We start from the raw sequence: 21,728 nt of genomic DNA, 5'->3' as shown, positions 1-21,728 counted from the left end.
TCTACGTACTAAATAACAAAATTATAAATGTAAAAGTGACATGCTATGTTGGAAGCTTTGTGCAAGGTACATGACAAGAGACACTCGCCAAATCCAATTATACTTTGTCACATCATAAATTTTATACTTGCATGTTAGTCTAATAAAGAGGACCTTTGTCATTCAGGCAAGTCAATTCTTTGTGATGTTAACATCCATTTCAGCAATCATTCACATATTTATTCATTTATTATGTTAGTCCCATTTAGTACCACAGAGTGCCTGATTCTCGACAGAGCCCTGCTATGAACATATTAAACTTCCTTGTTTCTTTGTTTCTTTCTTTCTCACTTACCTGCCTCCTATACTTACATACAAAACAAATCAGAAGTAATTTGAAACATATCACTATTTCGCACTTTGTAAAATGTCTTTTTTTTGTAATGAACCCAGTGCTGCACCATTTCTTCTGCATTCTGTTCTGCAAAGCGCAAAGAGACATGCAATATTGTGCCTATGTGTTTTATGCGCTAAATAAACAATGTTTAATAGTCATTACTAAGTATTAACAGTATTATGTAATTCTTTCTCCTTCTTCTTTCTTCTTCTTTTACTAGACTGAAGTCTGAATTGATACGATATTTCGAACCAATATATCTTTATAGTATTGGATGCAATGGTAAAGCATTATTATACAGATGTAGTTAAAGAGGAGGTTGAGTTCTGGGAAAAGGTGAACAATAATTTGCGAGCGTTATCATTCTTATTATGCAAGTGTGGAAGAACATCAGATAACACATTTTCCCTTAAAAACATGGCTCTTCAAATGCCTTCATATTCTAAATATGTCATGTAACATCGTAAAACTCGGGGGTAGGATTTTTACGCCACGTGTACGTGTAGTCCCATATACATCTTTCTGTGTAGAGTGTTTGTAACTTTACCAAGACTTGGCCAAATTTCTTATAATTTTGATGATTCCAGAACCTTGCAATACACACAAATTCTTATATGCTAGATGATCAACCTGGTCGATTCCACACCGTTTCTTTCACAATGCAATCGCATGACCAGAACTCAACTTCATTTTTAAGTTCTTTCTACTTGTACCCTCCTGCCCGCCCCTCTGTCAAAGTCCATCCTTGCTCATTGCTCACCCTACAATCAGCTCCTGTGTCGGTAAAAGTTGTACTTTTTAGCTGTAATTTTGAACACCCCCCCCCCTCATAGCATTTGCAACGGGCCTTATGGAATTATATTTGAACATTATGATTTGTCATCTCCCCCCTCCCCCCTCTTCTCTTAATTTTTTTTGTTTTGTTAGTATCATATACATCTACGCATCATCCTTTCAACAAAAAAAGGAAAGGGAAGCCGGATGTTGTAAAAGATGAAGAAAAAAAAGTGGAAGGCCGAGGCCTAAAAAAGAGAAACTTTTCTCCTATGAAACACACAAAGAAGAGAAATTAATCAATGCACCTACCTAAGCCTATAATCCTCGCATGACGCATTAACATTGTCTAACCAAATAAGGAAAAGTCTGTGACATTACGTCATCCATGATGTGGGCCACTTTTGTGAACAAAGATTCGTTGCACACTATTCTAGATAGAGAGCCCCATTCCATTCTTCAAAAGTGTTCTAAGCCCCGCCTACTTTGTTACTGGAACTACTTTTCAACTCCAGTCGTGATATATCCCAAATAGACCTATATACTTGTCAAAACACAAATACTAGTAATCATCAAGCTGTCAACCAAGAACCAACCTGTTGAAGTATAAGGTATGTAAAACACTTATTTTCGAACTTGCTTTGATATATTTGATACATTTGATATGTTACTTTATGGCTTTTAATGATCGCAAGTGTCTTGCGGTCGTGGAATTTCTTACCCAATTAATAATTAGCTTAGCCCCACGTACCAACATGCATGTATGTGTACTGCACTGGATCTGGATTGGCAGCTGTTGAATTGAGTGCTCCGAAGTTATAATAAGGTTTATATGGGCTTTCTGAAATGAATATTTGCAGCTTTTGAAATGTTTTATAACCATAATGTTCATTGTTAATCATGTTAATCTATTGAGAGTTTGAAGAGGTAGGTCTACTTTATTTTAGACTTGTATTGAATTTTACGTTTAGATTTAGTCAGGACACTAGTGTAGTGATTCAGCCTGAGCCACTACGGCTCTGTAAGTTATAGACTATTACAACTTCGAGGCAAGCGAAGAGAAAAAAAATAATAAAATAACAAAATAAGAGTTATAGGTTTCAACAATTGATAGACAAAGCTATGATAATAGCAGTAGGGTGACCTGAGTCTTGACTTACTCTGCCTTAGTCTTGCTATGTTTGATATAGACCCCTAATATTTGTATATTATATGATATGTTAGGATAATAATTATATATTATATAATATGTCCAACTCACTTTACTCCACCAGCAGTGTTTAGCAGTATATTATTTGAGATTCAGGGTTTTTACCATCTCACGTATTTTTAAAAATTTAATGTGTGCAGTTTACTGGTTCAGACTGTAAAAAGTGGACGAATGCAGGGAAGTATTTACAAAAAGAGGCGGGGATGGCATATTATTAATACACCATCGCATTACCATTAATTTCATATTCACCAAAATGCTTAAATCAAGAAATAAAATGATGCATTTTGTAGAAATCACTACATGAATGGTTGAATTAATATCAAATTGAAAACACATGATACAAGTACATGCTTTGCAAAATATCATAAAAATAGAAAATTACAATTATTACAAAGATACATTAAAAAGGGCATAGTCTACATTGATATGATCTGTAATTCATCAACAGATGTAGTTTGTGAAATTATTCTTAAAGGTTTTTAATATTATTTAACTTATTGATTTGTTTAAAATTATATACCGGTATACACCCTATATATATATATATATTTTTTTTTTTTGGGAAGGGGGAGGGGGGTAATACAAATGGTGAGTTCTTTGCATTAAAAGATGATGTGATAATCTATACCGGTAACTTAAATTAAGAATCTGTTCTTCACATCTGCACCTCATGAAGCTACAAGGGGACACCACCAGAAGCTGTATAAGCAAAGGAGCAACGCAGTCCTAAGGAGAAACGGCTTCAGTCAGAGAGTAGTAGAATCCTGGAATAGTCTTCCTACATCTGTCATCTCCGCATCTTCACTCACTTCTTTCAAAATTAGATTGGACAAGCACTGGTCCTCTCAGCACCAAATGCTTCCATAACATTTTATATGTGCGTCCACCCGCCATGCAAGCAAAAATAGTTCAGGTTCATTTTTGAACGAAGCACCACTCAATGAAACGACCGGAAGTTTCAACAGGATCACCTCACACTTCCGTATACTGATGCTGATGCTGATGCTGATCATTGTATTTCACACTCATTCACAGTAGAACCTGTTCTGAAATGTGTAAAGATTGTCAATTCATAGGTGCACACAGAATCTTAGCATTGCGGGAATGAGACTGCATGGGTAATATTTAGTTTCAGAGTTATATTGTACAAGATATCTGCTATTGGAGAGAGAGAGAGAGAGAGAGAGAGAGAGAGAGAGAGAGAGAGAGAGAGGGAGAGAGAGAGAGAGAGAGGGGGGGGGGGGAGAGAAAAGTGACCAATAAGTGTGGATAACAAACAAAATGCAAAAGCTAATAATAAATCTTTCATCTTGTTTATCATGTGTATGCACAGGTACAAAGTTTATTAAAAATACTTTGACTTCACCTAATTTGTTTTTAATCATAAAAACAAAAGAAAGTAAAAATATCTTCCTGTCTCAATTTTTCATTAATTTTCCCTTTAAGCCAGTTTTTAAAGATCACCTGTCCTAATAGACTGGTTTACCAACATATTCAAATTGATGGATGTATCTTTCCTGTGGACCTAGTGACGAGTTATTAACCTGTTATCAATGAATGAACTACGATACTTGGAATCCTGTCTGTATACATTATCTGTTGCTATGTCGGGCAAGCTTTCAGGTGTCAAGGCTTTTCAGAATTTATGATTCTGGCAATTTTCTTAGAAAGAGAATCCCCTACCAGCATCTTGTTTTATGGTATCAAGATGATATGCGGGCTATCATTCATTATATCAACATATTTCACCTTGTCTAGATCAATGAGACAGGAAATATAGGAAAGTAACAGATTATGTCCCCCCCCCCCCCCCCCCCCCCACCTCACCCATAGGCCTACCAATGATTATGAATCAAGTGTGTTGGTCTCTGTTTATGTTAATGAGGCCCAAATCCCTTATATAACAGAATGATACATATATACCCCTTTGTAATGGTGATTGAGCAATCGACTGTCACCCCTTACCTAGGAATCCCAAGTGTCATAGATTATAATGGATGCATATAGGTGTAGGAGATAAGGAACGACTTGGGTGGGGGTTTTCATCCCCCAAGAAGTTTGAAAGTAACAATACTTTGGCAACCATCACATTGTATTTGGGCATGGAGGGAAAGTGTTATTTCTTACCTTGTGTCAAACTATGAAAGGTACATTAAAACCCCATAAATAAACATGTACATGTACATACCCAAATGCTTGTTTGTCCTGTGAAATTTTGCCTGTGGCTGCACATGTGTTTCCAGGGGGAGCAACAGCAACCCCCCCCCCCCCCCAAAAAAAAAAAGCTTGTGATTTAAGAGCTTTATGACAGAACTGTTGATGATTTCACTTTACCATAGAATCTTGGATTTGTGATTTAACAATGCATCATTAAAATTCATTGTACATGCTTGTTTTGTTTTTTTATCTTACAGGATCAATCATGATGATACCAAGGGGAGCTTATCTCATTGTGCTTGCCCTTGTATTAAGGGTACAAGGAGACGTATACCTTCATAACCCTAGAGGTTCTAATAACAGACTCAATGAAAATACAGCCAACAGACAGAATGCTAACAGAGCATTTGATTCACAGGTCAGTCATTAATATGAATGTATCATCTGTTTCGAGCCAGAAGGGCATTATTTCTGGCTCCAAACAGATGATATGCCCTTGATCTATTTAATCCATTTATATAGGTTAGTGTATCGTAAAACACTACAAGAAAGAAATCAAGTCTGTCTCTGGGAATAGAGTCATGGAATTATTAGTACCGTTAGTCTGTTAGTCAGACTCAGAATTTTCATTGATAGCATTAGCTGAATAAATCATTCCCCATTGATACAGGCCAACTATGTGTCCACAATCTGAATTGATGAAAGATAGTAGTGATTATGGATTCAGATGGAATTTAAAAAAACTAAACATTTAAATGTGACATTTCTTTGTTTGTAGCTCAGTTATCTTTTATTTTGTTGCTGTTGTTCTTGATTACCGGTAACGACATAGACATTTCCTTTGTCTCGATCCTAGGTAGATGAAATATCTATATCATACATATAGTATATATCATTTTGTATTTCTGTATGAAGGATTATAATTTCATAAATCATTCAATGATTTTCATTTTGATTCTCATGAAACAAAAAAGTAGTTAAACTAATTCTGATGGTTTTTTCTTCTTCAGAATAACAACAGAGGAGGATACAATGTTGGTGAAACAAATGCAAATGGAAATACACAAGAACAAAACCAGTATAGAATGGTAAGTCTTGCATTCACATTCTGTTTTATATAATGGAGAAAGGAGGAAATGGATGATGTTTACTTTTCATTTTTGTGACAGTTTGTTTTATATATACCACTAAACAATTTATATAACTTTTGTCAATGCCCGATACACCTATGTGATGAAACTTCAGGAAGTTGTTACATCATGAACCAGGAAGTATAAGCACATTGTTAATATTGAGGTGGGGGTGCTGTAATACATGTGTATTTGACAGAAGGTTTGATTTCTTAATTAGTTTAGCTTTGATGAGACTCATCAAGTCCCTGTTACCAGGACACAGAACAAACCTTGATATCTAGGGCTGAGAAGCAGGAAGAGAGACAAGGAGACAAAAAGGAAAGGTCTTTAATCCCAATTCCATTCCTATAGATTTCCTGTTGAGCGTGATTAAGCAAAGGTCAATGGGTTTTAAAGGTTGACAATGGCGGTATTATGTTTGACTCACTCCGCCCGGCGAAGAGGACAAAGATCTTTTGTGTTGATTGGTTCAGAGCTCCTCACTTACTTCCTTGTACTGATCAGATAACTGATCAACCAAGGATCTTGGAACAATTTCTTGAAAGATCCTATTAACTTTTGGCAAACTTTTATTTATAATGGCACTGCTGTGATTAAATAATACATGTACCATTAAGCAGGATGATATATTTCTTAACTATGCCATGGTATTCACAATGAACATAATATACCAATTCATGTAATTAGGATTACCATAAACCTCTCATCTCTACGAGTTGATGCTAAAGAGTGTAGAAGGCAAAATGTCTCCAAAGATTGCAAGATCATCTTTGCTCACTACTTTAACAAATGAATTTGTTTTTCCTGTGATGATCTTGACAATGATTCACAGTACTTATATTCATTTTGCTTGCTCTATTCAACCACAGAAAAACAGAAAGAAGAAGGAGGAAAAAAAGAAAGTGTTAACTGTTAACTAATATTTTTTTCTTCTTTTTTCAAATGTATTGTTACCTTTTCCCTGAAATATTATTTACCCACAATGTTATCTTCTACATTGTATGCAATCTCATTCTGGTTTGATTTGAATCAATTTCATACTTGCCTGTATCTTTCGTTTATTTATAAATGATTTATTCACCAGATAAAATTAAATGGTATTATAGCTATCGACCTAGATAGTGATATCTAACCAGGATTAATAGCTACAGTGAATGGTTTCATATCTTTTGACCATCCTAGTTATTTGTCTTATCCCTCTCAGCTTCCATGTTATTTTCCACTCTGTTTAGTCTGACAAAACTTCACTGAAATTTTCTTTAACAGTTTGCTAGTTCAGACTGAGAAGGTCTCCCTCACCTATGGTTAAGCATATTAAAAAGAAATGGAAAATATCTAGTGACAGGAAAATATGAATTATATTGGCTACAGTGCTCTGCTACCCCATAGTTTTATCAATCATTAAAGCTTCCTTTTATGGTCACTTACTTTGATGAATAGAATTCAGAATAAATGACCAATAATGAATCATCAATGTATTATTGAACATTTGAACTTGCATCTGCTCTTGTATGAGGCACCAGGAAATCCTGAAGTACTTGGAATTAGATTAGTTATTCATGTGGTTTTGACTAGAGCAGATTAAAATATATATCACTTGGAGACATTTTAGATGTATAGCGCTATTATACACCAGGATATTATTAATATTATTGAATAGAATAAAAATCTAAATTATAGTACCAAACTCTCACCTTGTTTAAGGTTGAGAAGGTTTTGTGGTTTATGCTTGGGCAGACACATATTTATGGGCAAATAATATTTGTTATTTTTGTTTTTGTTTCATGTTTATTCAATTTTATTGTAATTTGTGAGTTCTGTGTACTTATTTTTAGCAAAATAACTGCGTTTTATTTTTAGTAGCTCCACTTTATTTGCAATTACATACATACATACTTGTGTGTATGCTTGTGTTAAGGTCATAAAATCTAGTTTATATTTACATGTTATTGTTCAATGAACATGGTTGTGAGGTTTTTTTTATTGCCTTCTTTCCGTCTCCCTTTCTCTCTCTCTCTCTCTCTCTCTCTCTCTCTCTCTCTCTCTCGCTCTCTCTCTCTCTCTCTCACGCTCTCTCTCTCTCTCTCTTAAGTGTGTGTCTCCCTCTCTTTCTCTGTTTATGTTGTCTTCATGGATTGACAAAAGCATAAATTGTTTCAAATTTCAAGGAGCTTTGCAAACTAGACCGATGTTGCAATTGAAACTATTGTTCGTTAATAATAATTACCAGTATTTTTTAAATTATCTGCTACTTTATCCCTTGCTTTTAGTGTAGTTTACAAAGGACATACACAATTGATGCATTCAATTTAGTGAAACATAAGACAACTAATTATCTACCTACTCATTGCAGCAATACTTTGCGAGTGCAAACTATGAGACAATGGCGAATGATGCAGGGAAGAGTTTCTACACATTAGAATGGACCAATCAGCATGGATGTGGTGGATCAGAGGATACAGATCCACATAAACTGAACTGTAATATCGTCATCCAATACATGTGCCAACCAGATGCAGATACAGCACAGGGTTAGTCATAATTATTTCAGTCTATTGGTCCTGGAATCAGTAACTCCCTCAGTGACAGTTTTCATCATCTTGACCTCCCATTTATGGTCATTTTGATTTGAAACAAGCTATGATAATGACATGGTATGAAAAGTGAAATGAAATGAGATGGAAAGTTAAAGAGAGAAACAAAATGGGGGATTTAAGTAATAATTAGGAAGTACTGTCATATATCCTAGTCTTCCAGACTGGTAGTTTATGGATGTTGCAGAAGATAAAGATACTATCAGCAATGGGGAGAACACAAGTACCTTATACAATGATAATATCAAAGCCATTCGACCGGCAGCTCATAGGAGGCTCAAGGAGTAGTTCTGATTCAGTCATCACCCATGGTAGAAGGTAATGATATTGAGAGAATAGATCGGTCATAATGTCCTACTCAAAAAGAATATTCAGAATATAATGATTGTAACATCTTATTATCCCAATATAGGAGATGATGATTCGATCAGGAATGGAGAGAATAGATCGGTCATAATGTCCTACTCAAAAAGAATATTCAGAATATAATGATTGTAACATCTTATTATCCCAATATAGGAGATGATGATACAATCAGGAATGGAGAGAACACCAATACTCAGAACCATCAGCCAAGGAACAATGAAAATGAGAATCAACAGCAAGCAGCAAACAGAAAGAACAACAATGTTCAAGCCAACCGCTTCCTACAGGAGCAATGGGAAGCGTATGATGGATGCTACATCAGAGAGAGAAATGCTGGTAAGGAATTAGGAAATTGGCTCTGGCAGAGCAGATTAATACAATGATAAGGAGAACAATAGTATATTACTCATGTCTGTCAATCTTGCCATCATGTTATTACCCCTGATTTAGTTAAATATCAACTACTTGTATTCAAACATTGCTTTTCATAGGTCAGCAAATTTTTATTTGTTATTTTTACTTTAATCGTGAGATATGGTTGAGGAAGGAAGGTGTTCTTTGTTAATCAGAAATTAGTCAGGAAGGAAAGTGATTAAATCCCAGATAACATTGTTGAAAAAAGGGAAGAGGAGTTGACTCATGATAAAAATGTCATAGATACCTGTGTGAACATGGCCCACTCATACCTCACTCTATTTTTAGATTAATTTGTCCATATACCAGTACAAAATTGGTGCCAGTACATACCTGTTTAATACCCATTTATCAGCGTCAATTACTGGTTTGAAATCAATACATATTTGAGTGCCTGGCTCCTAGAGAAATAGGTAATGAATGATAATGATGGGGAGAGAGTTAGGGACAATGATAATTACTGTATGATGATTACTAAAACAACAGCGGCGATGTTGATGATGATATGGTAGTGATGATAACAATGTTGATGATTATGACTCTGAGGATAATAAATAGAGCATGGAAGAAACAAGAAAGGAATAGTGGTATGCCTAATGATGGTGAAAATAAAAAGTTACTAAGAACTTGATTATTTGTTGCAGGTTTGTTTACTGCTGACCAGAAACTGAAGAATAACAATCAAGGATACAGCTCAGCTATCTTCACTCGTCAGAACCCCAATGGACAGAGGAGAGGATATGAGTGCCCAGAGGAGCGTGATTATTACCCTTACTGGCACCCTACCCAATGGAGAGATGCTGCCATCTTGGTGGGAGATGTAGCTCAATGCGAGTAAGTTCACTTGCCTTGTCTTATGTCGATAAAAGATCTATTCATTGGTTATCATTGATGATGGAAGGTCCTGGCTGTTCAGTTTTTTCTGTTATATGATATGGAGATGAAGTGCTTACCTGATTCATTTGGAGGATAATAATAAGGTGTCCTTCACTACCCTACTCTAGTCTTGCTGGACCAAGATGGAATTACCTTATTCATTCATTGTACACTGAAGTGAGAAATAATAGATCAATGAAATGTTTGTTATGTGTTTTTCCCCTCTAATATTTTGTATGTAGATGGAGTGTGTATTTCCCTCATCAATTTATATGATACAAAATAGAATTATTATCCTCTTCATCTTTGACAACCGTGGTATCCAATACATACCTTCTCAAATGTCCTGAAATATTATACGTGATAGCAGCCCTGTTGCGTCTTTCCTTGATTGATGTAGGAACTGACATTCATTTACCATTTAAACCAAGAAGTGAAGTATCTGACTCAGACTCTATTCATTGTCCATTGATATCTTAGATACTACCAGGCTGAGAGCTTCAATGTGAAGCAGGCCTATGAGTGTGTAGAATACTATGACAACAACAACAACCAGCGCAAACATGCATCACGTTACAACAATGAAGCTGATTGTACTGCTAATGATGGAGAGTGGCTAGCATTCACTAACTACTTAGAAAAGGCACCTAGTAAGTCAGTCATCTTTAATGTATGCTTTCACTGATAGTTTGTCTGCAAAACACTCTGTATTCATTAATAGCTTACACAGGTCATGTACAGAAATGGCAAATGGCAATGTGCCAAAGTTATTTATACCAATGCAAGATATTATAAATCATGTGAAGGCAAATAACATGATTATTCTGAATTGATGACTTCATTTATTTTATAGTATGCCTATTAGCTTTTGATAAATGATCATATTCTGCTTTGCTTGTATTTTCATTCTCATGGTTACCAGTATCTATAATTGAGCATGTTTTTTCTACCTTCTTCATGACAGCACTTGCTACTGAGCAAGCTTGTACACAAGCCACTGGTAATGGAGTGGAGTATGTCTGGGGTCGACCATGGAATGGAAACGATGAAGAATGTTTGGTTGCTTTGAAAGCACCTGATTGTCAGCAAGCTCCATGGACTAGAGTTAATCATAATGGAAACACTAGGGGCGGTGAAGCTAGCCGTTATACCATGACTCTTCCATTCTTCCCTTCACAAGATACAATGAGATGTGCTATGAGACTGAGGTAAGAATCAGGCGCACAGCCAGGGGGGGGGGGGCGGTTTGAGCGGGCCCCCCCCAAAAAAAAAAACGCCAGCCAAAAAGAAGAAAAAAAGAAGAAAAAAAGAAATAAAGTAAGGAAGAGGACGTAGGAAGAAAAAGGATTAAGAGTCAAGAACAGTACAACGAATCGTCTGCATGGACTATCAAACATTCATGTTATAGGCATGGGACTATCAAACATGACAGTTCAAAAGAATGAAAAATGATGGCAAAGAATTTTTGTTTTAAACTGACAGAATAAAGGAAAATGTAAAAACAAAGAAATTTAGTCAAAGCTTAACTCTTATTATTATATTTTTTTCTTGGGGGGTGGGGGCTCTTGCCAAGGGGGGGGGGGGGGTAACTTGACCCATGTTTGATACTAGATATGAATGCAGGATGTAATTAGCATGGAATTTTGATCATAGAGCAACTTATTAAGAGTATGCAGGTATCACATGTCATGCCTTTAATTGCTTTAATCTATCCTTCTCTTCATCGCATAATGACAGTATGAGTTGGATTAATAATTTTCATTCTACTTTGTTATCTTTTATAGATACAATATTTCTACTGATGATTATGATCCATGGAACACTACTTCTGCACAGAACCAAGACACGTAAGTAATGCTCTTTTGACAAAACAAAAACAAGAAGTCTCAGATACACTTTAGTTTGATTGGAATTAATCAATTCATGATATCCATGTGTCATATGATTTAATTTAAATAGTTTTAATGTGTTCAGGGCAGTTTGTGATTCCTGCCTAAATGTTCATATTCTTGTGATATTGTTTTGACTTAGAAGAAATTGTCTTTCTTCTGCAAATTCAAAATATCTTTATGAATTCCAAACTTAGATACCATAAAACTTTACTCTTATCATGATGAACATTGAAAGAAGGAACCACAATTTAAAACTTGTTTCTCAGAATCTGACTTGTCATGCATTTTTGTTTGTATATTAAATGTTGAATCATGACCTGAGTTTGAAGAGGATTTAAAGCCCAAGTCCACTTTAAAAATAAATTTCTTTCAATAGAACCAACAAAATCAGACAAACCAATCAAAAAAATTTTGAGCAAACTCAGATAACTAATAAGAAAGTTATGAATGTTTAATGACATGAAATACTTTGAAAATCACTACACAAATTGGCAACTCACTCATGAGTCTGTGACGTATGGTCCTCACTATCCACTAATTATTTTCTTTATATTGATGATATAAATTTCCTATTTTCACCCTAAGAATCTTATTTCTTCACACCAGCATCCAAGTTAGATTGTTAGTCATGTGTTTTTGTGTGGATGCACAAATAAAGAGTGATTTTTGTCCACTTAAATCATGAAAAATTGAATTTTGATAAACTATTTATATAAAAATCAATAATTATGAATAAACAATATTCAGAAAATAGTATCAATTCTTCAAAATTCATAAAAGTTTTTGGGAAATGTCATGCATGCAATATGATACAAGTCATATAACCTGGGCAAAGGCATGGGGAAATCAAGTTTTGTGGGATAAAAAGGGAAATTAATGTGATTAAATTATATAAAGCAATTGATAAGTTGTGAGGACATGACGTCACAAACTGATAACCATCTTGTCAATTTGTGTTGTGATTCTCATTGTTCCATAGTTTTACATACTTTTTCAAAAATTCATAACTTTCTTATTAGTTATCCGATTTAGCTCAAACCTTTTTTGATCGGTTTGTCTGATTTTTCTACTTTTATTGTAAGTAAGTTATTTTTCGAGTGGACTTGTCCTTTAATGTATGTCATGTAAGGAGAAATGAAGGAGTCATCAAAGGAAATATGTGATTTCATAATTGTCCCTGAAATGAGATTGATAAGTTTATTATATACCGGTATAGAAATTTACAATATTAATGCATGAATTATGAATGTTCATTTATCAGATTACTATTCAGATATAATGCCATATTTGATGTAAAAAAAGTTCCTATCCAGTCCAAAGTCATAATTTTTGTTCTCCTTGTTTGTAATCCCTGCAGTGCTAACAATGTCCAGTCTCCGGTGCAGCAGAACCCATATGTAGACATTGGAGCTGACCATACAGCTCTACGTCTAGCTATCAACACAGCACAGACAGGTAGAACCTTTCAGGATAGATCACATGCTATCAAGATCATGCCCCGTCCTCAGGCTGCAGGTAATGTCTCTCAGAGTCTGGCTTTACTTTCCAAGCTTAGTGGTAGAGCTGCATGGAAGGACCTTGATTAATAAATCAGATATATATGACAGAGTTTATTTGTCTCTATACTTAGAAATAATACATACATGTGTAGCTGTATGGTAGGAAATTACTACAAATCAAAAAATTATCTTTCTTCTTTTTATATGTGTAATAAATGATATTGAGTACTTGCGGTAAATTTCTTTGATATTAATTAGTTGATATAAATTTGAGAGTGAATTGTGCTTTTCCATTTCTTATCTCGTTATGAGTAATGCATTTTAATGAAAAACGTAATTATCATACTGGACGATTGTAATTTATTTACCATTAATTGAAAAAAAGTCACTCACAATGGAAAATTGTATAGATACTCTCGTTTAAACCTTTGGCTTTTGTGTTATATCTCATTCTGTATGACAGATAGACATCTAGGTATATATTGTATAAGATAGTTTTTCATTCCTTCTATTCTTTGTGAATAGTCTTAAATAATGTATTGTTGCCATATGTTCTCGTTGTAGAAGTACAAGCAGCCAAGATCTACAACTTGAATGTGAGAGGAAAGAGAGGCAATATTGTCCAGACATACCCTGCAGTAGAGTATGATTTCATGCCTAATAGACTGGAGATCACACCTGAAGATATGGTACACATCCAATGGACTGGTAAGTTATTACACAACCTAGCTAGCTTCAATCTATCATCCTAAGGAATGTACTGGAATCGATGTACAATTAATTAGGACACCGTTAAATTATATGACATTTTGGGGCAAACAGTAAAAGACAAGTGAATATCCTCCATTTTCTAGGCATCAAAGTAACATAAGGTGCTCATATATGGAGGAGTATATCGAGGCACATTTCTTTTTTTTGTGGAAATAGGTAGCGATTGTATGAAAAGACATAAAATAAATTGATAACATATCCTTATATTTTGTGGAGCCATGATCAGACTTTTCATATTTTGCAGCAATGAATTTGATAGGACTGTTGTGTTAACTATTCTGCATGTTGTTTATTGTTTAGGTTCTAATCGTCATAACAACAATGCCCCAGGCGGAGATGGGCAGACAGGAGATGCTGGTGAAGGCCAGGGAGGTAGGTATCATCTTCACCAATCAGCCTTTTCTTTTCCTCGGGTTGGACATGTCATTTCTATTATGATCACCTTTCAATATAAACATGTTGATATTGAAAGCTAATCATAAGAATATCAATAAATTTGTAATTTTTTGATATTCAATAGATGTCATTATGAAAAGCAGGAAGATCTTTCATCATGTACATTATTTTGTATGATCATTCCTGTTTTTATGCACATTTTATGTAAACATTGCATTATTGGTCCCTGGACTGCTGCATTGTACATTGTATATGTTGATATTAATAAAACCGAAATTGAATTGAATTGAATTCACTTTAGTGACTTTATTATAAGTAAACCTTTAATTGCAAAATCTATTATGTGTAGTTCATGAAAGGCAACTTATTGATTTTTTTGTTATTGATTCAGTGGTGAGCTTAGAAAGTACATAATTTAGTTAATCAAGATTTTATATGAATTGTCTTCTATGAGAAACAGTGAAACCTGTGTATAGAGACCAGACAAGGGAGACAAGAAAGTGGTCTTTATAGACAGGTGGTCTTCATGTACAGGTTTCTTTTAGTACAAGTTTCAAAGAGAAACCATATTCAAGGGAAACAAAAATGATGGTCTTTATAGACAGGGGGTCTTTCTATACAGGTGGTCACTATAGCAGGGTTGCCTATAGTAAGAATTAATTTAAAAAGTGTATTTGAAGGTTTATCTCTACAAATATATGCATTTGTAGAGTACAACTGCATGACCTCAAGACATCAGGTAATGATCAATATTTGAAGACTTAAGTTAATAAAGTCACTGTAGTGTTGTGTCCAGTATTGAAGTTCAAAATTGATGAGTGTGCAGGAGCGAATGCATGATTCATTTACAATGCTTTCTAATTTCAGTAATGGTTTACATGCATGTAATTTTGTATCTTTCTCAGGAACGGATCGCAGTAACTTTGTACAGATGAGCAACAGTTTGGAGAACTATCCCACTCCGTTCAATGATGCTAACAACATGTTTGCAGCCGCTAAAGTTCATTGGATCTACTTTGATGAAACTCCTGACATCACTCCTGAAGATCTAGCTATCAACATGGCTAGCTCTGGTTATTATCGGTAAGAATTATCTCCTCAAAATCTTGAACCCCAAAACCCCGTTGAGAAATGTCAGTGTAAACCACTTCCTAAAATTACCTTAGCAAAGTGCCTACTGGTAAAGATTTTTTTTGAGGTGGGGGGGGGGGGGGGGGTTATGACAAATAGCTGTGCTTCACAATTTTCACTATGCATGCAATCTGAAATGTATGTTAAAATATACAGAAATATTTTGCTGTACAGGTTTTTGAAGTGTTAACTGTATCATATCTGAAAGGGCCATCAAATTTAAAAGGCACATGATATCCTGTTAGTTGCATGTTATATATATTGAAAATTGTATGTATCATATACAGGTGCAGAAAAAGAATATATGTGGTGCTGACTTTATCTATTGATCATTGTATGTATCCTATACAGGTGTAAGAACCAGAATGTGTGTGGTGCTGACTCAGTCCAGCAGAAGAACGAGATGAACAATCTTCTGAACAATGCCCCACCCTCGTATGAAGGAGCTCTCATTCAAGTCCCTGCTGGAGAACACAAGTACATGAGCACCCGTAATAACAACTTCAGCAATCGCTCTCAGAAGGGTATGCTCAAGGTAGCTACCCCTACAGCCTAGTGCATAGACTGACTCAATCTCACTTCAGTTTGAAAAGGGTTGATGTCTTATTGAGCTGTGCTTATTAAGTATATTTAGTCATGTATACAGCTCTAGGGTTTTATTACATGGGTGTAGGTTGCCTCTGATTTAAGGAAGTTCATCTTGTGGGTAAATACTATGTCACTTCATAGAAGACTATCAAGTACATAAAAACACATTATGAGGAGAGAGCTATTTAGTTCGAAAAACCTCAACAAGACCCATGAAAAATAAAAGAATATAGAATTTCCTCTTAGATTTCACAAGTAAGATTTAGAAAGAGCTCATTTGAACAAAATATCCAATTCAGGATCAATAGTTCATACAACGTCATGTGTACAAATTTATGAATGCTATAAATATGTCTTTCATTGATATATCCAGTACTATCTTTCATTCTGGTAATCTGTTATACATTGCATTATCAAAAGTATTTGAATTAGCAAGATGTCTTTCTGACTTTTTCTGTAACTGATTGATGTTTTTTTAAGAATACCTTTGTAATCAAAGTCGATTTAGGAATATATATTTCATGATATTTTCTTATATCTTGCATGTAATATTTGAGGAAAGTTCTAAATATGAATCGTGAGATATTACCTACTATCATGACTAAGGCTACTTGATTGAAGGAGTGTGTGATTTATGGAGTTAAGATTGTAAGATTCATGTTATTTGTATGAGCTCTTCAAATGAATACCTAGATTCCTAACATTTCTTTATCTGTTAAGGTTGTACATACATGTATATTATTAAATCATAGTTTTATATAATATGATAAGACTTTAAAGCCATGCTATTGTCTTTTTTTGCTCTTTGTCATTTTTCTTGAATCTGCATACCTCCCAACGTTAACATGTGTGTGATTTAATAAGGAGATAGTGTATCTCTGCGATGTATGGTGTAAGAGATGGCAATTTGCATATAATGGGCTTTAATAACGAATTCATGTGAATTATATATTTTATACAAACATGATGCACATTAGTTATGTATTTATTGGAAGTGCACTTATTACATACAACTGTTGTTGTGTATTTCATCAACCTACTCAACATTTTGCCTGTCATTATCATGCAATTATATTCTTAAGGTTTTCTTTCAAGAGTTCAAGAGCTTTGAAGCTGTTATAATCAGAAAAATGTTGTCTTGATTGTCCTAACATTTTTTTCTTGAATTTCTTTATATTTTGTCATTATGTGTGTCATTTTGGCGATTATTATAACAGATTCATATAGAAATACAAGCGTACTCCTGATAATGGATTGTTTTCATAGATGATTGATTCCTGCCATCTGTTGTAATGATCTCAAGAAAACCAATCTCAGATTAAAAAGTAATTTGGTAATTATTCTCTAGCTGTGATTCCCAAGGGATGATTCTTTGTTCTATGACATACAGGTTGATTAATGATATACACAAGTCTGCTGGCCCAGACACAAGATTTATCTAGCCTAGAAATGGTGGTTAATAAATACATTTCAGCATTGCACAAGTTGGTGAATGTCTCATTTTTTGTTGTTAATGAATTATATTTCCCTATGTAATCAGTGGTTATTTGCCATGTTCTCTTTGTACCCCTGTGTCTGATTCATCTTATTTCACTCACTCTGTCATTATCAATCTCATCTTTACACTCATTATTAATGTTTTCTTTCTCTATTTCATCATTTACTTCTCTCATTATCCATTTCTTTCTAAATCTTTCCTTCTGTTACTAATCTCCCCCTTTCACTCAAAATATCTTTTTTCTCTCCCTCAAAATCAATTTCATTAATAATTTTGTTATTCATTTCTTCTCTCGTGGCATGTGTATGCTTGTAAAATGGCGACTGGCCAGAATGCCCCCAGGGAGTGGAACGTGTACTATTATGTGTGGATAAGCAGTTACATCCAATTACTGGGGTTATAATAATCACATGTACAAGTGTAAAGCGCTTAGAAAAGTTATATTAAACACTATAAAAATGTTAGATGTTGCTTGTAAGTGTCGGCTTGCATGGTGATGTAGATATACAGTAGGTTTGCGGGTGCACCATGTGAGAGAGAGAGAGAGAGAGAGGTTTGAGGAGTCCTGAAAAGGACTGTTTGTTATCTTTCTTACAATCCCCTAAGAAATATGACCGAGTCAGAGTCCTTTTCAGGACTCCTCAAACCTCTCTCTCTCTCTCTCACACATGGTGCACCCGCAAACCTACTGTATATAAAAATGTTACTATTATCATTATCTTTCCCTCTATTACCTTCAATATAATTCTCTTTTTCCATCCCTCCCTTAATATTGATATTAGTCAACAAATTCACATATCTCATAATGGTAAGTCAAGCATAGTATTTCCTATATTCATTTATTTACTGCAACTATACGTTTTAAAGACAAACCACATTAAACAATCAATTCAACGTTAATTTAGCTCAATTTAACATTTAATCAAAATCAATCTCTAATATCTTGTCTCAGAGATTTAGGATATAACAAACTGGAATATGCCTTTATTTCATTAGTGAATGTAAAAGAGGAGTTTAATTCATTCATTGTCAGCTCAGCCAGAAACACCTGGGATGCCCTAAATTAATGCAATATTTCAATTATAATTATAAATTTATAATAAACTCCAATCTTCATTTCTATATGAACACACATAAATTGTGCTTTGTATGTACAATTTTGCGCACTTCAGAAAATTCAGCATTCAACCCTTAAGATCAAAATATGTTGGATAATGCAATATTAATTGTTTCAAAATAAATGAAATTATTTGATGAAATTCACATGTAATCTGCACCATATGCAATGATCAAATAACAATCAATATCACAAGTTAACATACTATAATGACACAAAATTCTATCTATGTTCTCAATGAAATATATTAAATTGCAAATTTAAAAACAGGAGAGTTTGTTGAAAAAATTATTTCTGTATTTAATGTTTTTACGAGGGCCCTGTCCTATGAAGCCTTGTGATTGATTTCAACTTTGTCATAATTCATTGACTTTATATTACAATGCTGAAAGTGCTTCATTTAAGATGTTCATGCGTGGGTATATCTAGTCGTTCATGAAGTACATGTAGGCAACTTGCTGATCACTACACAACACCGAGCCAACGGGTATTACGCTCCTGCGCGTACGTCTGTGTGCTGCCCTCTATATACCCACACATGATCAACTTTAAAGTAAATAATTATAACAAGACAATCCTGATGCAACATTGTCAAGTAAACATGGCAAAAAACTTAGCAAATGTACAAGACAAAAACAAAAACTTTTGCAAGACAATATAAAGTTCCCTGAAATACAAATATTCATGTTTCACACACAACATTGCAATTATAAAATAATACTTATAAAGGCAAGTAGGCAAATGACATACAAGTGTGCTTTAAATATATATATATACCCGGTATGTATCTACACAGAAGGGTAAAACTGTAATACATACATGTAAAACCTGTCTTCACTAAATGCCTTACAATTGATTCTGATGGTGCTTTATTTAGGCAGGTATTTACCACCTTACATTGGTGGGAAACATGAAAACAACATACTGTATACAAATGTGAAACTGACAAACCAGGTAAATATGTGAGTTATAGGAAGTCAATATTCTGCAAAGTTAGAATGTCCTGTAGCCATAGCATGCTGTTGAGCTTGTCTTTGTCCACGGAGACCATCATTACAAACAAGACAGCGTAGAGTGAAACCAGAGAGATCTGTATACTGTCTGCTCTTCTGGGCCTCTGTTGCAAGATGTAAGACTTGTGATTGTACTTCCTCATCATCCACTCTAAACACTGTCTCCATACCATCTCCACCAAGCTCCTTGATCAAAGGATCATAGTGAACATTGTCATAGATCAAGTAAATCCGATGATTGTAACCATTATTCTCACCAAATTTGTCAATACGCACACTTTGAGTGTCGACAACTGCAATTTCAGTTTCATAAAACTCACTAAGGATTGAAATTTCTATTGCCCCACCCCAAGAGTCCGGATTCTTTATCCACTGGCAGTACTCTAAGTTGGATTTAGCAAGAAAGACTTCATTGTACAGCTCTGGATTACTGCTTACGACATTGACGATGAGATTACGAAGTTCTTGTGCACGTGAACTGTCAGTATTGCCACCTTCCATGAGCAATGCTATGCTCATAAACAGGCAAGAGTTATCTGATGGTACTACACGACGTGTCACCGTGGCCTTTGCCTCACCACTACCTTGACTTATATCAGTTTTATTACTTGTCTCATCCTCTTCTACTATGACCATATCTCCTGATTTAAAAGGAAGAGAGGCTAGTTCTTGACCTTCATTGGATAGATCTAATGGTTTAGGAGGGTACCCATGGAGTAGTTTCTGTGATTTGCTTGGAATCTCAGTGAATTCTGATATTTTTTGGAGTAGATGACTGATGGTAGATTTCATGGTGAGACCTTCTAACTTCTTGCGTCCATTCTTAGCTTTGATCATGACCAGAAATGGTGTAGAAGACATGGTTGCATCAACTGAGGTTTAACTGCAAAGCAAAGACCAAAATGGGAAATAATGTCAAGTAAATCACATCATGATGGTAGTAGAGTATGATGATGGTTTAGTTATTTTTGTCATCATGCCAGGTTTTAGTCAATTGACATCATTCTCGATGACAAATACCAGTACATAGCCTAGCCTATACAATACATGTATGTAAACTCCCCACTAAATCACACAATCCCTCTTGTAGCCAATTCTAAGGTTCCAACTAATATAGCTTTGCAGAGGCACAAGCTTATTTCAAACAGCGCTTGAGCTCGCACTTTTAGTTGCAGATGTTTTGTTTGGGTAAACTGACAGCCCTACAATACACACATCCTGATATGCGGGACTGTAGTGAGGTTAATTCAAATTAGCTTCGGGCGAGTGTTTGCCAGCTCTTTATTCCTCTAAATAAACAGAATACAGCAAATTAAACATGATTTGGATTTTATAATAACACGTAACATTAAGATTAAAATAATAAATGATCCCAGCAAAGAAACATAGATCTATTCTACATGTATTGTAAACTCACAAATTTCAACCTTCTTCCTGGCTTCTTTGTTTATAATAATTGGAGCTTTACAAGAATGACGTCACGCAGGTTAAGTCTCTCGACGCGATCTCACCTCGTAAGCGTACCGCCGCATTTGCGACCCAGAAAAAACGAAACCGGGAATTATCGATGTTTTGGTTCAGTTATCATAACTTAATATAATAATAACAATAATAATAATATGTCTTGTTTACCCAGCGTAGCCTCATAAGTATTCATACTGTTCTCCTTGAGGGCCCTGCGATCATAATCACAAATATAATTAATAAATGACAATTTTGTAAAGCTTAGATCCTCCTCTTTCATTTTATGCAACCAATAATGATGTAGAAAATGTGTAGAAAAACATGGAGTTAATATTTCATAACTTTAGTGTAATGATTAAAATATCATTGTCTAATGGTATTGAGAGAATATGTTGGGAGTATATTATCTTTTATTCCAATCCCCAAAAGAACCACATGAGACCAGATTAATTTGTT

General features: G+C 34.7%; 2 protein-coding genes across 2 annotated transcripts; one reads left to right on the top strand and one right to left on the bottom strand.

The window, feature by feature from the left end:
• The first annotated feature begins 1,624 nt into the window (after positions 1 to 1,624).
• LOC580128 (protein DD3-3) lies at positions 1,625 to 17,664 on the top strand. The gene is made up of 14 exons (XM_780200.5): positions 1,625 to 1,761; positions 4,778 to 4,938; positions 5,531 to 5,608; positions 8,007 to 8,184; positions 8,767 to 8,949; positions 9,672 to 9,861; positions 10,384 to 10,553; positions 10,868 to 11,111; positions 11,688 to 11,750; positions 13,153 to 13,310; positions 13,859 to 14,002; positions 14,366 to 14,437; positions 15,367 to 15,544; positions 15,944 to 17,664. The coding sequence occupies exons 2-14, from the start codon at positions 4,786 to 4,788 to the stop codon at positions 16,146 to 16,148; spliced, it is 2,016 nt and encodes a 671-aa protein (XP_785293.2). The 5' UTR covers positions 1,625 to 1,761; positions 4,778 to 4,785; the 3' UTR covers positions 16,149 to 17,664.
• A 910-nt stretch (positions 17,665 to 18,574) lies between these two features.
• On the bottom strand, positions 18,575 to 21,314 carry LOC580188 (ubiquitin thioesterase OTU1). The gene is made up of 2 exons (XM_780261.5): positions 21,226 to 21,314; positions 18,575 to 20,691 (listed from the first exon to the last, which is right to left on the bottom strand). Exon 2 carries the CDS (start codon positions 20,667 to 20,669, stop codon positions 19,773 to 19,775), a length of 897 nt encoding a protein of 298 aa, XP_785354.1. The 5' UTR covers positions 20,670 to 20,691; positions 21,226 to 21,314; the 3' UTR covers positions 18,575 to 19,772.
• Between the last annotated feature and the right edge of the window lie 414 nt (positions 21,315 to 21,728).

This window comes from Strongylocentrotus purpuratus, unplaced genomic scaffold (assembly GCF_000002235.5).
Source record: "Strongylocentrotus purpuratus isolate Spur 01 unplaced genomic scaffold, Spur_5.0 spur5_scaffold_6, whole genome shotgun sequence".
Taxonomy (NCBI): Eukaryota; Metazoa; Echinodermata; class Echinoidea; order Camarodonta; family Strongylocentrotidae; genus Strongylocentrotus; species Strongylocentrotus purpuratus.
Note: the sequence above shows the minus strand (reverse complement) of the source record. Positions and strands in the feature narration are given on the sequence as shown.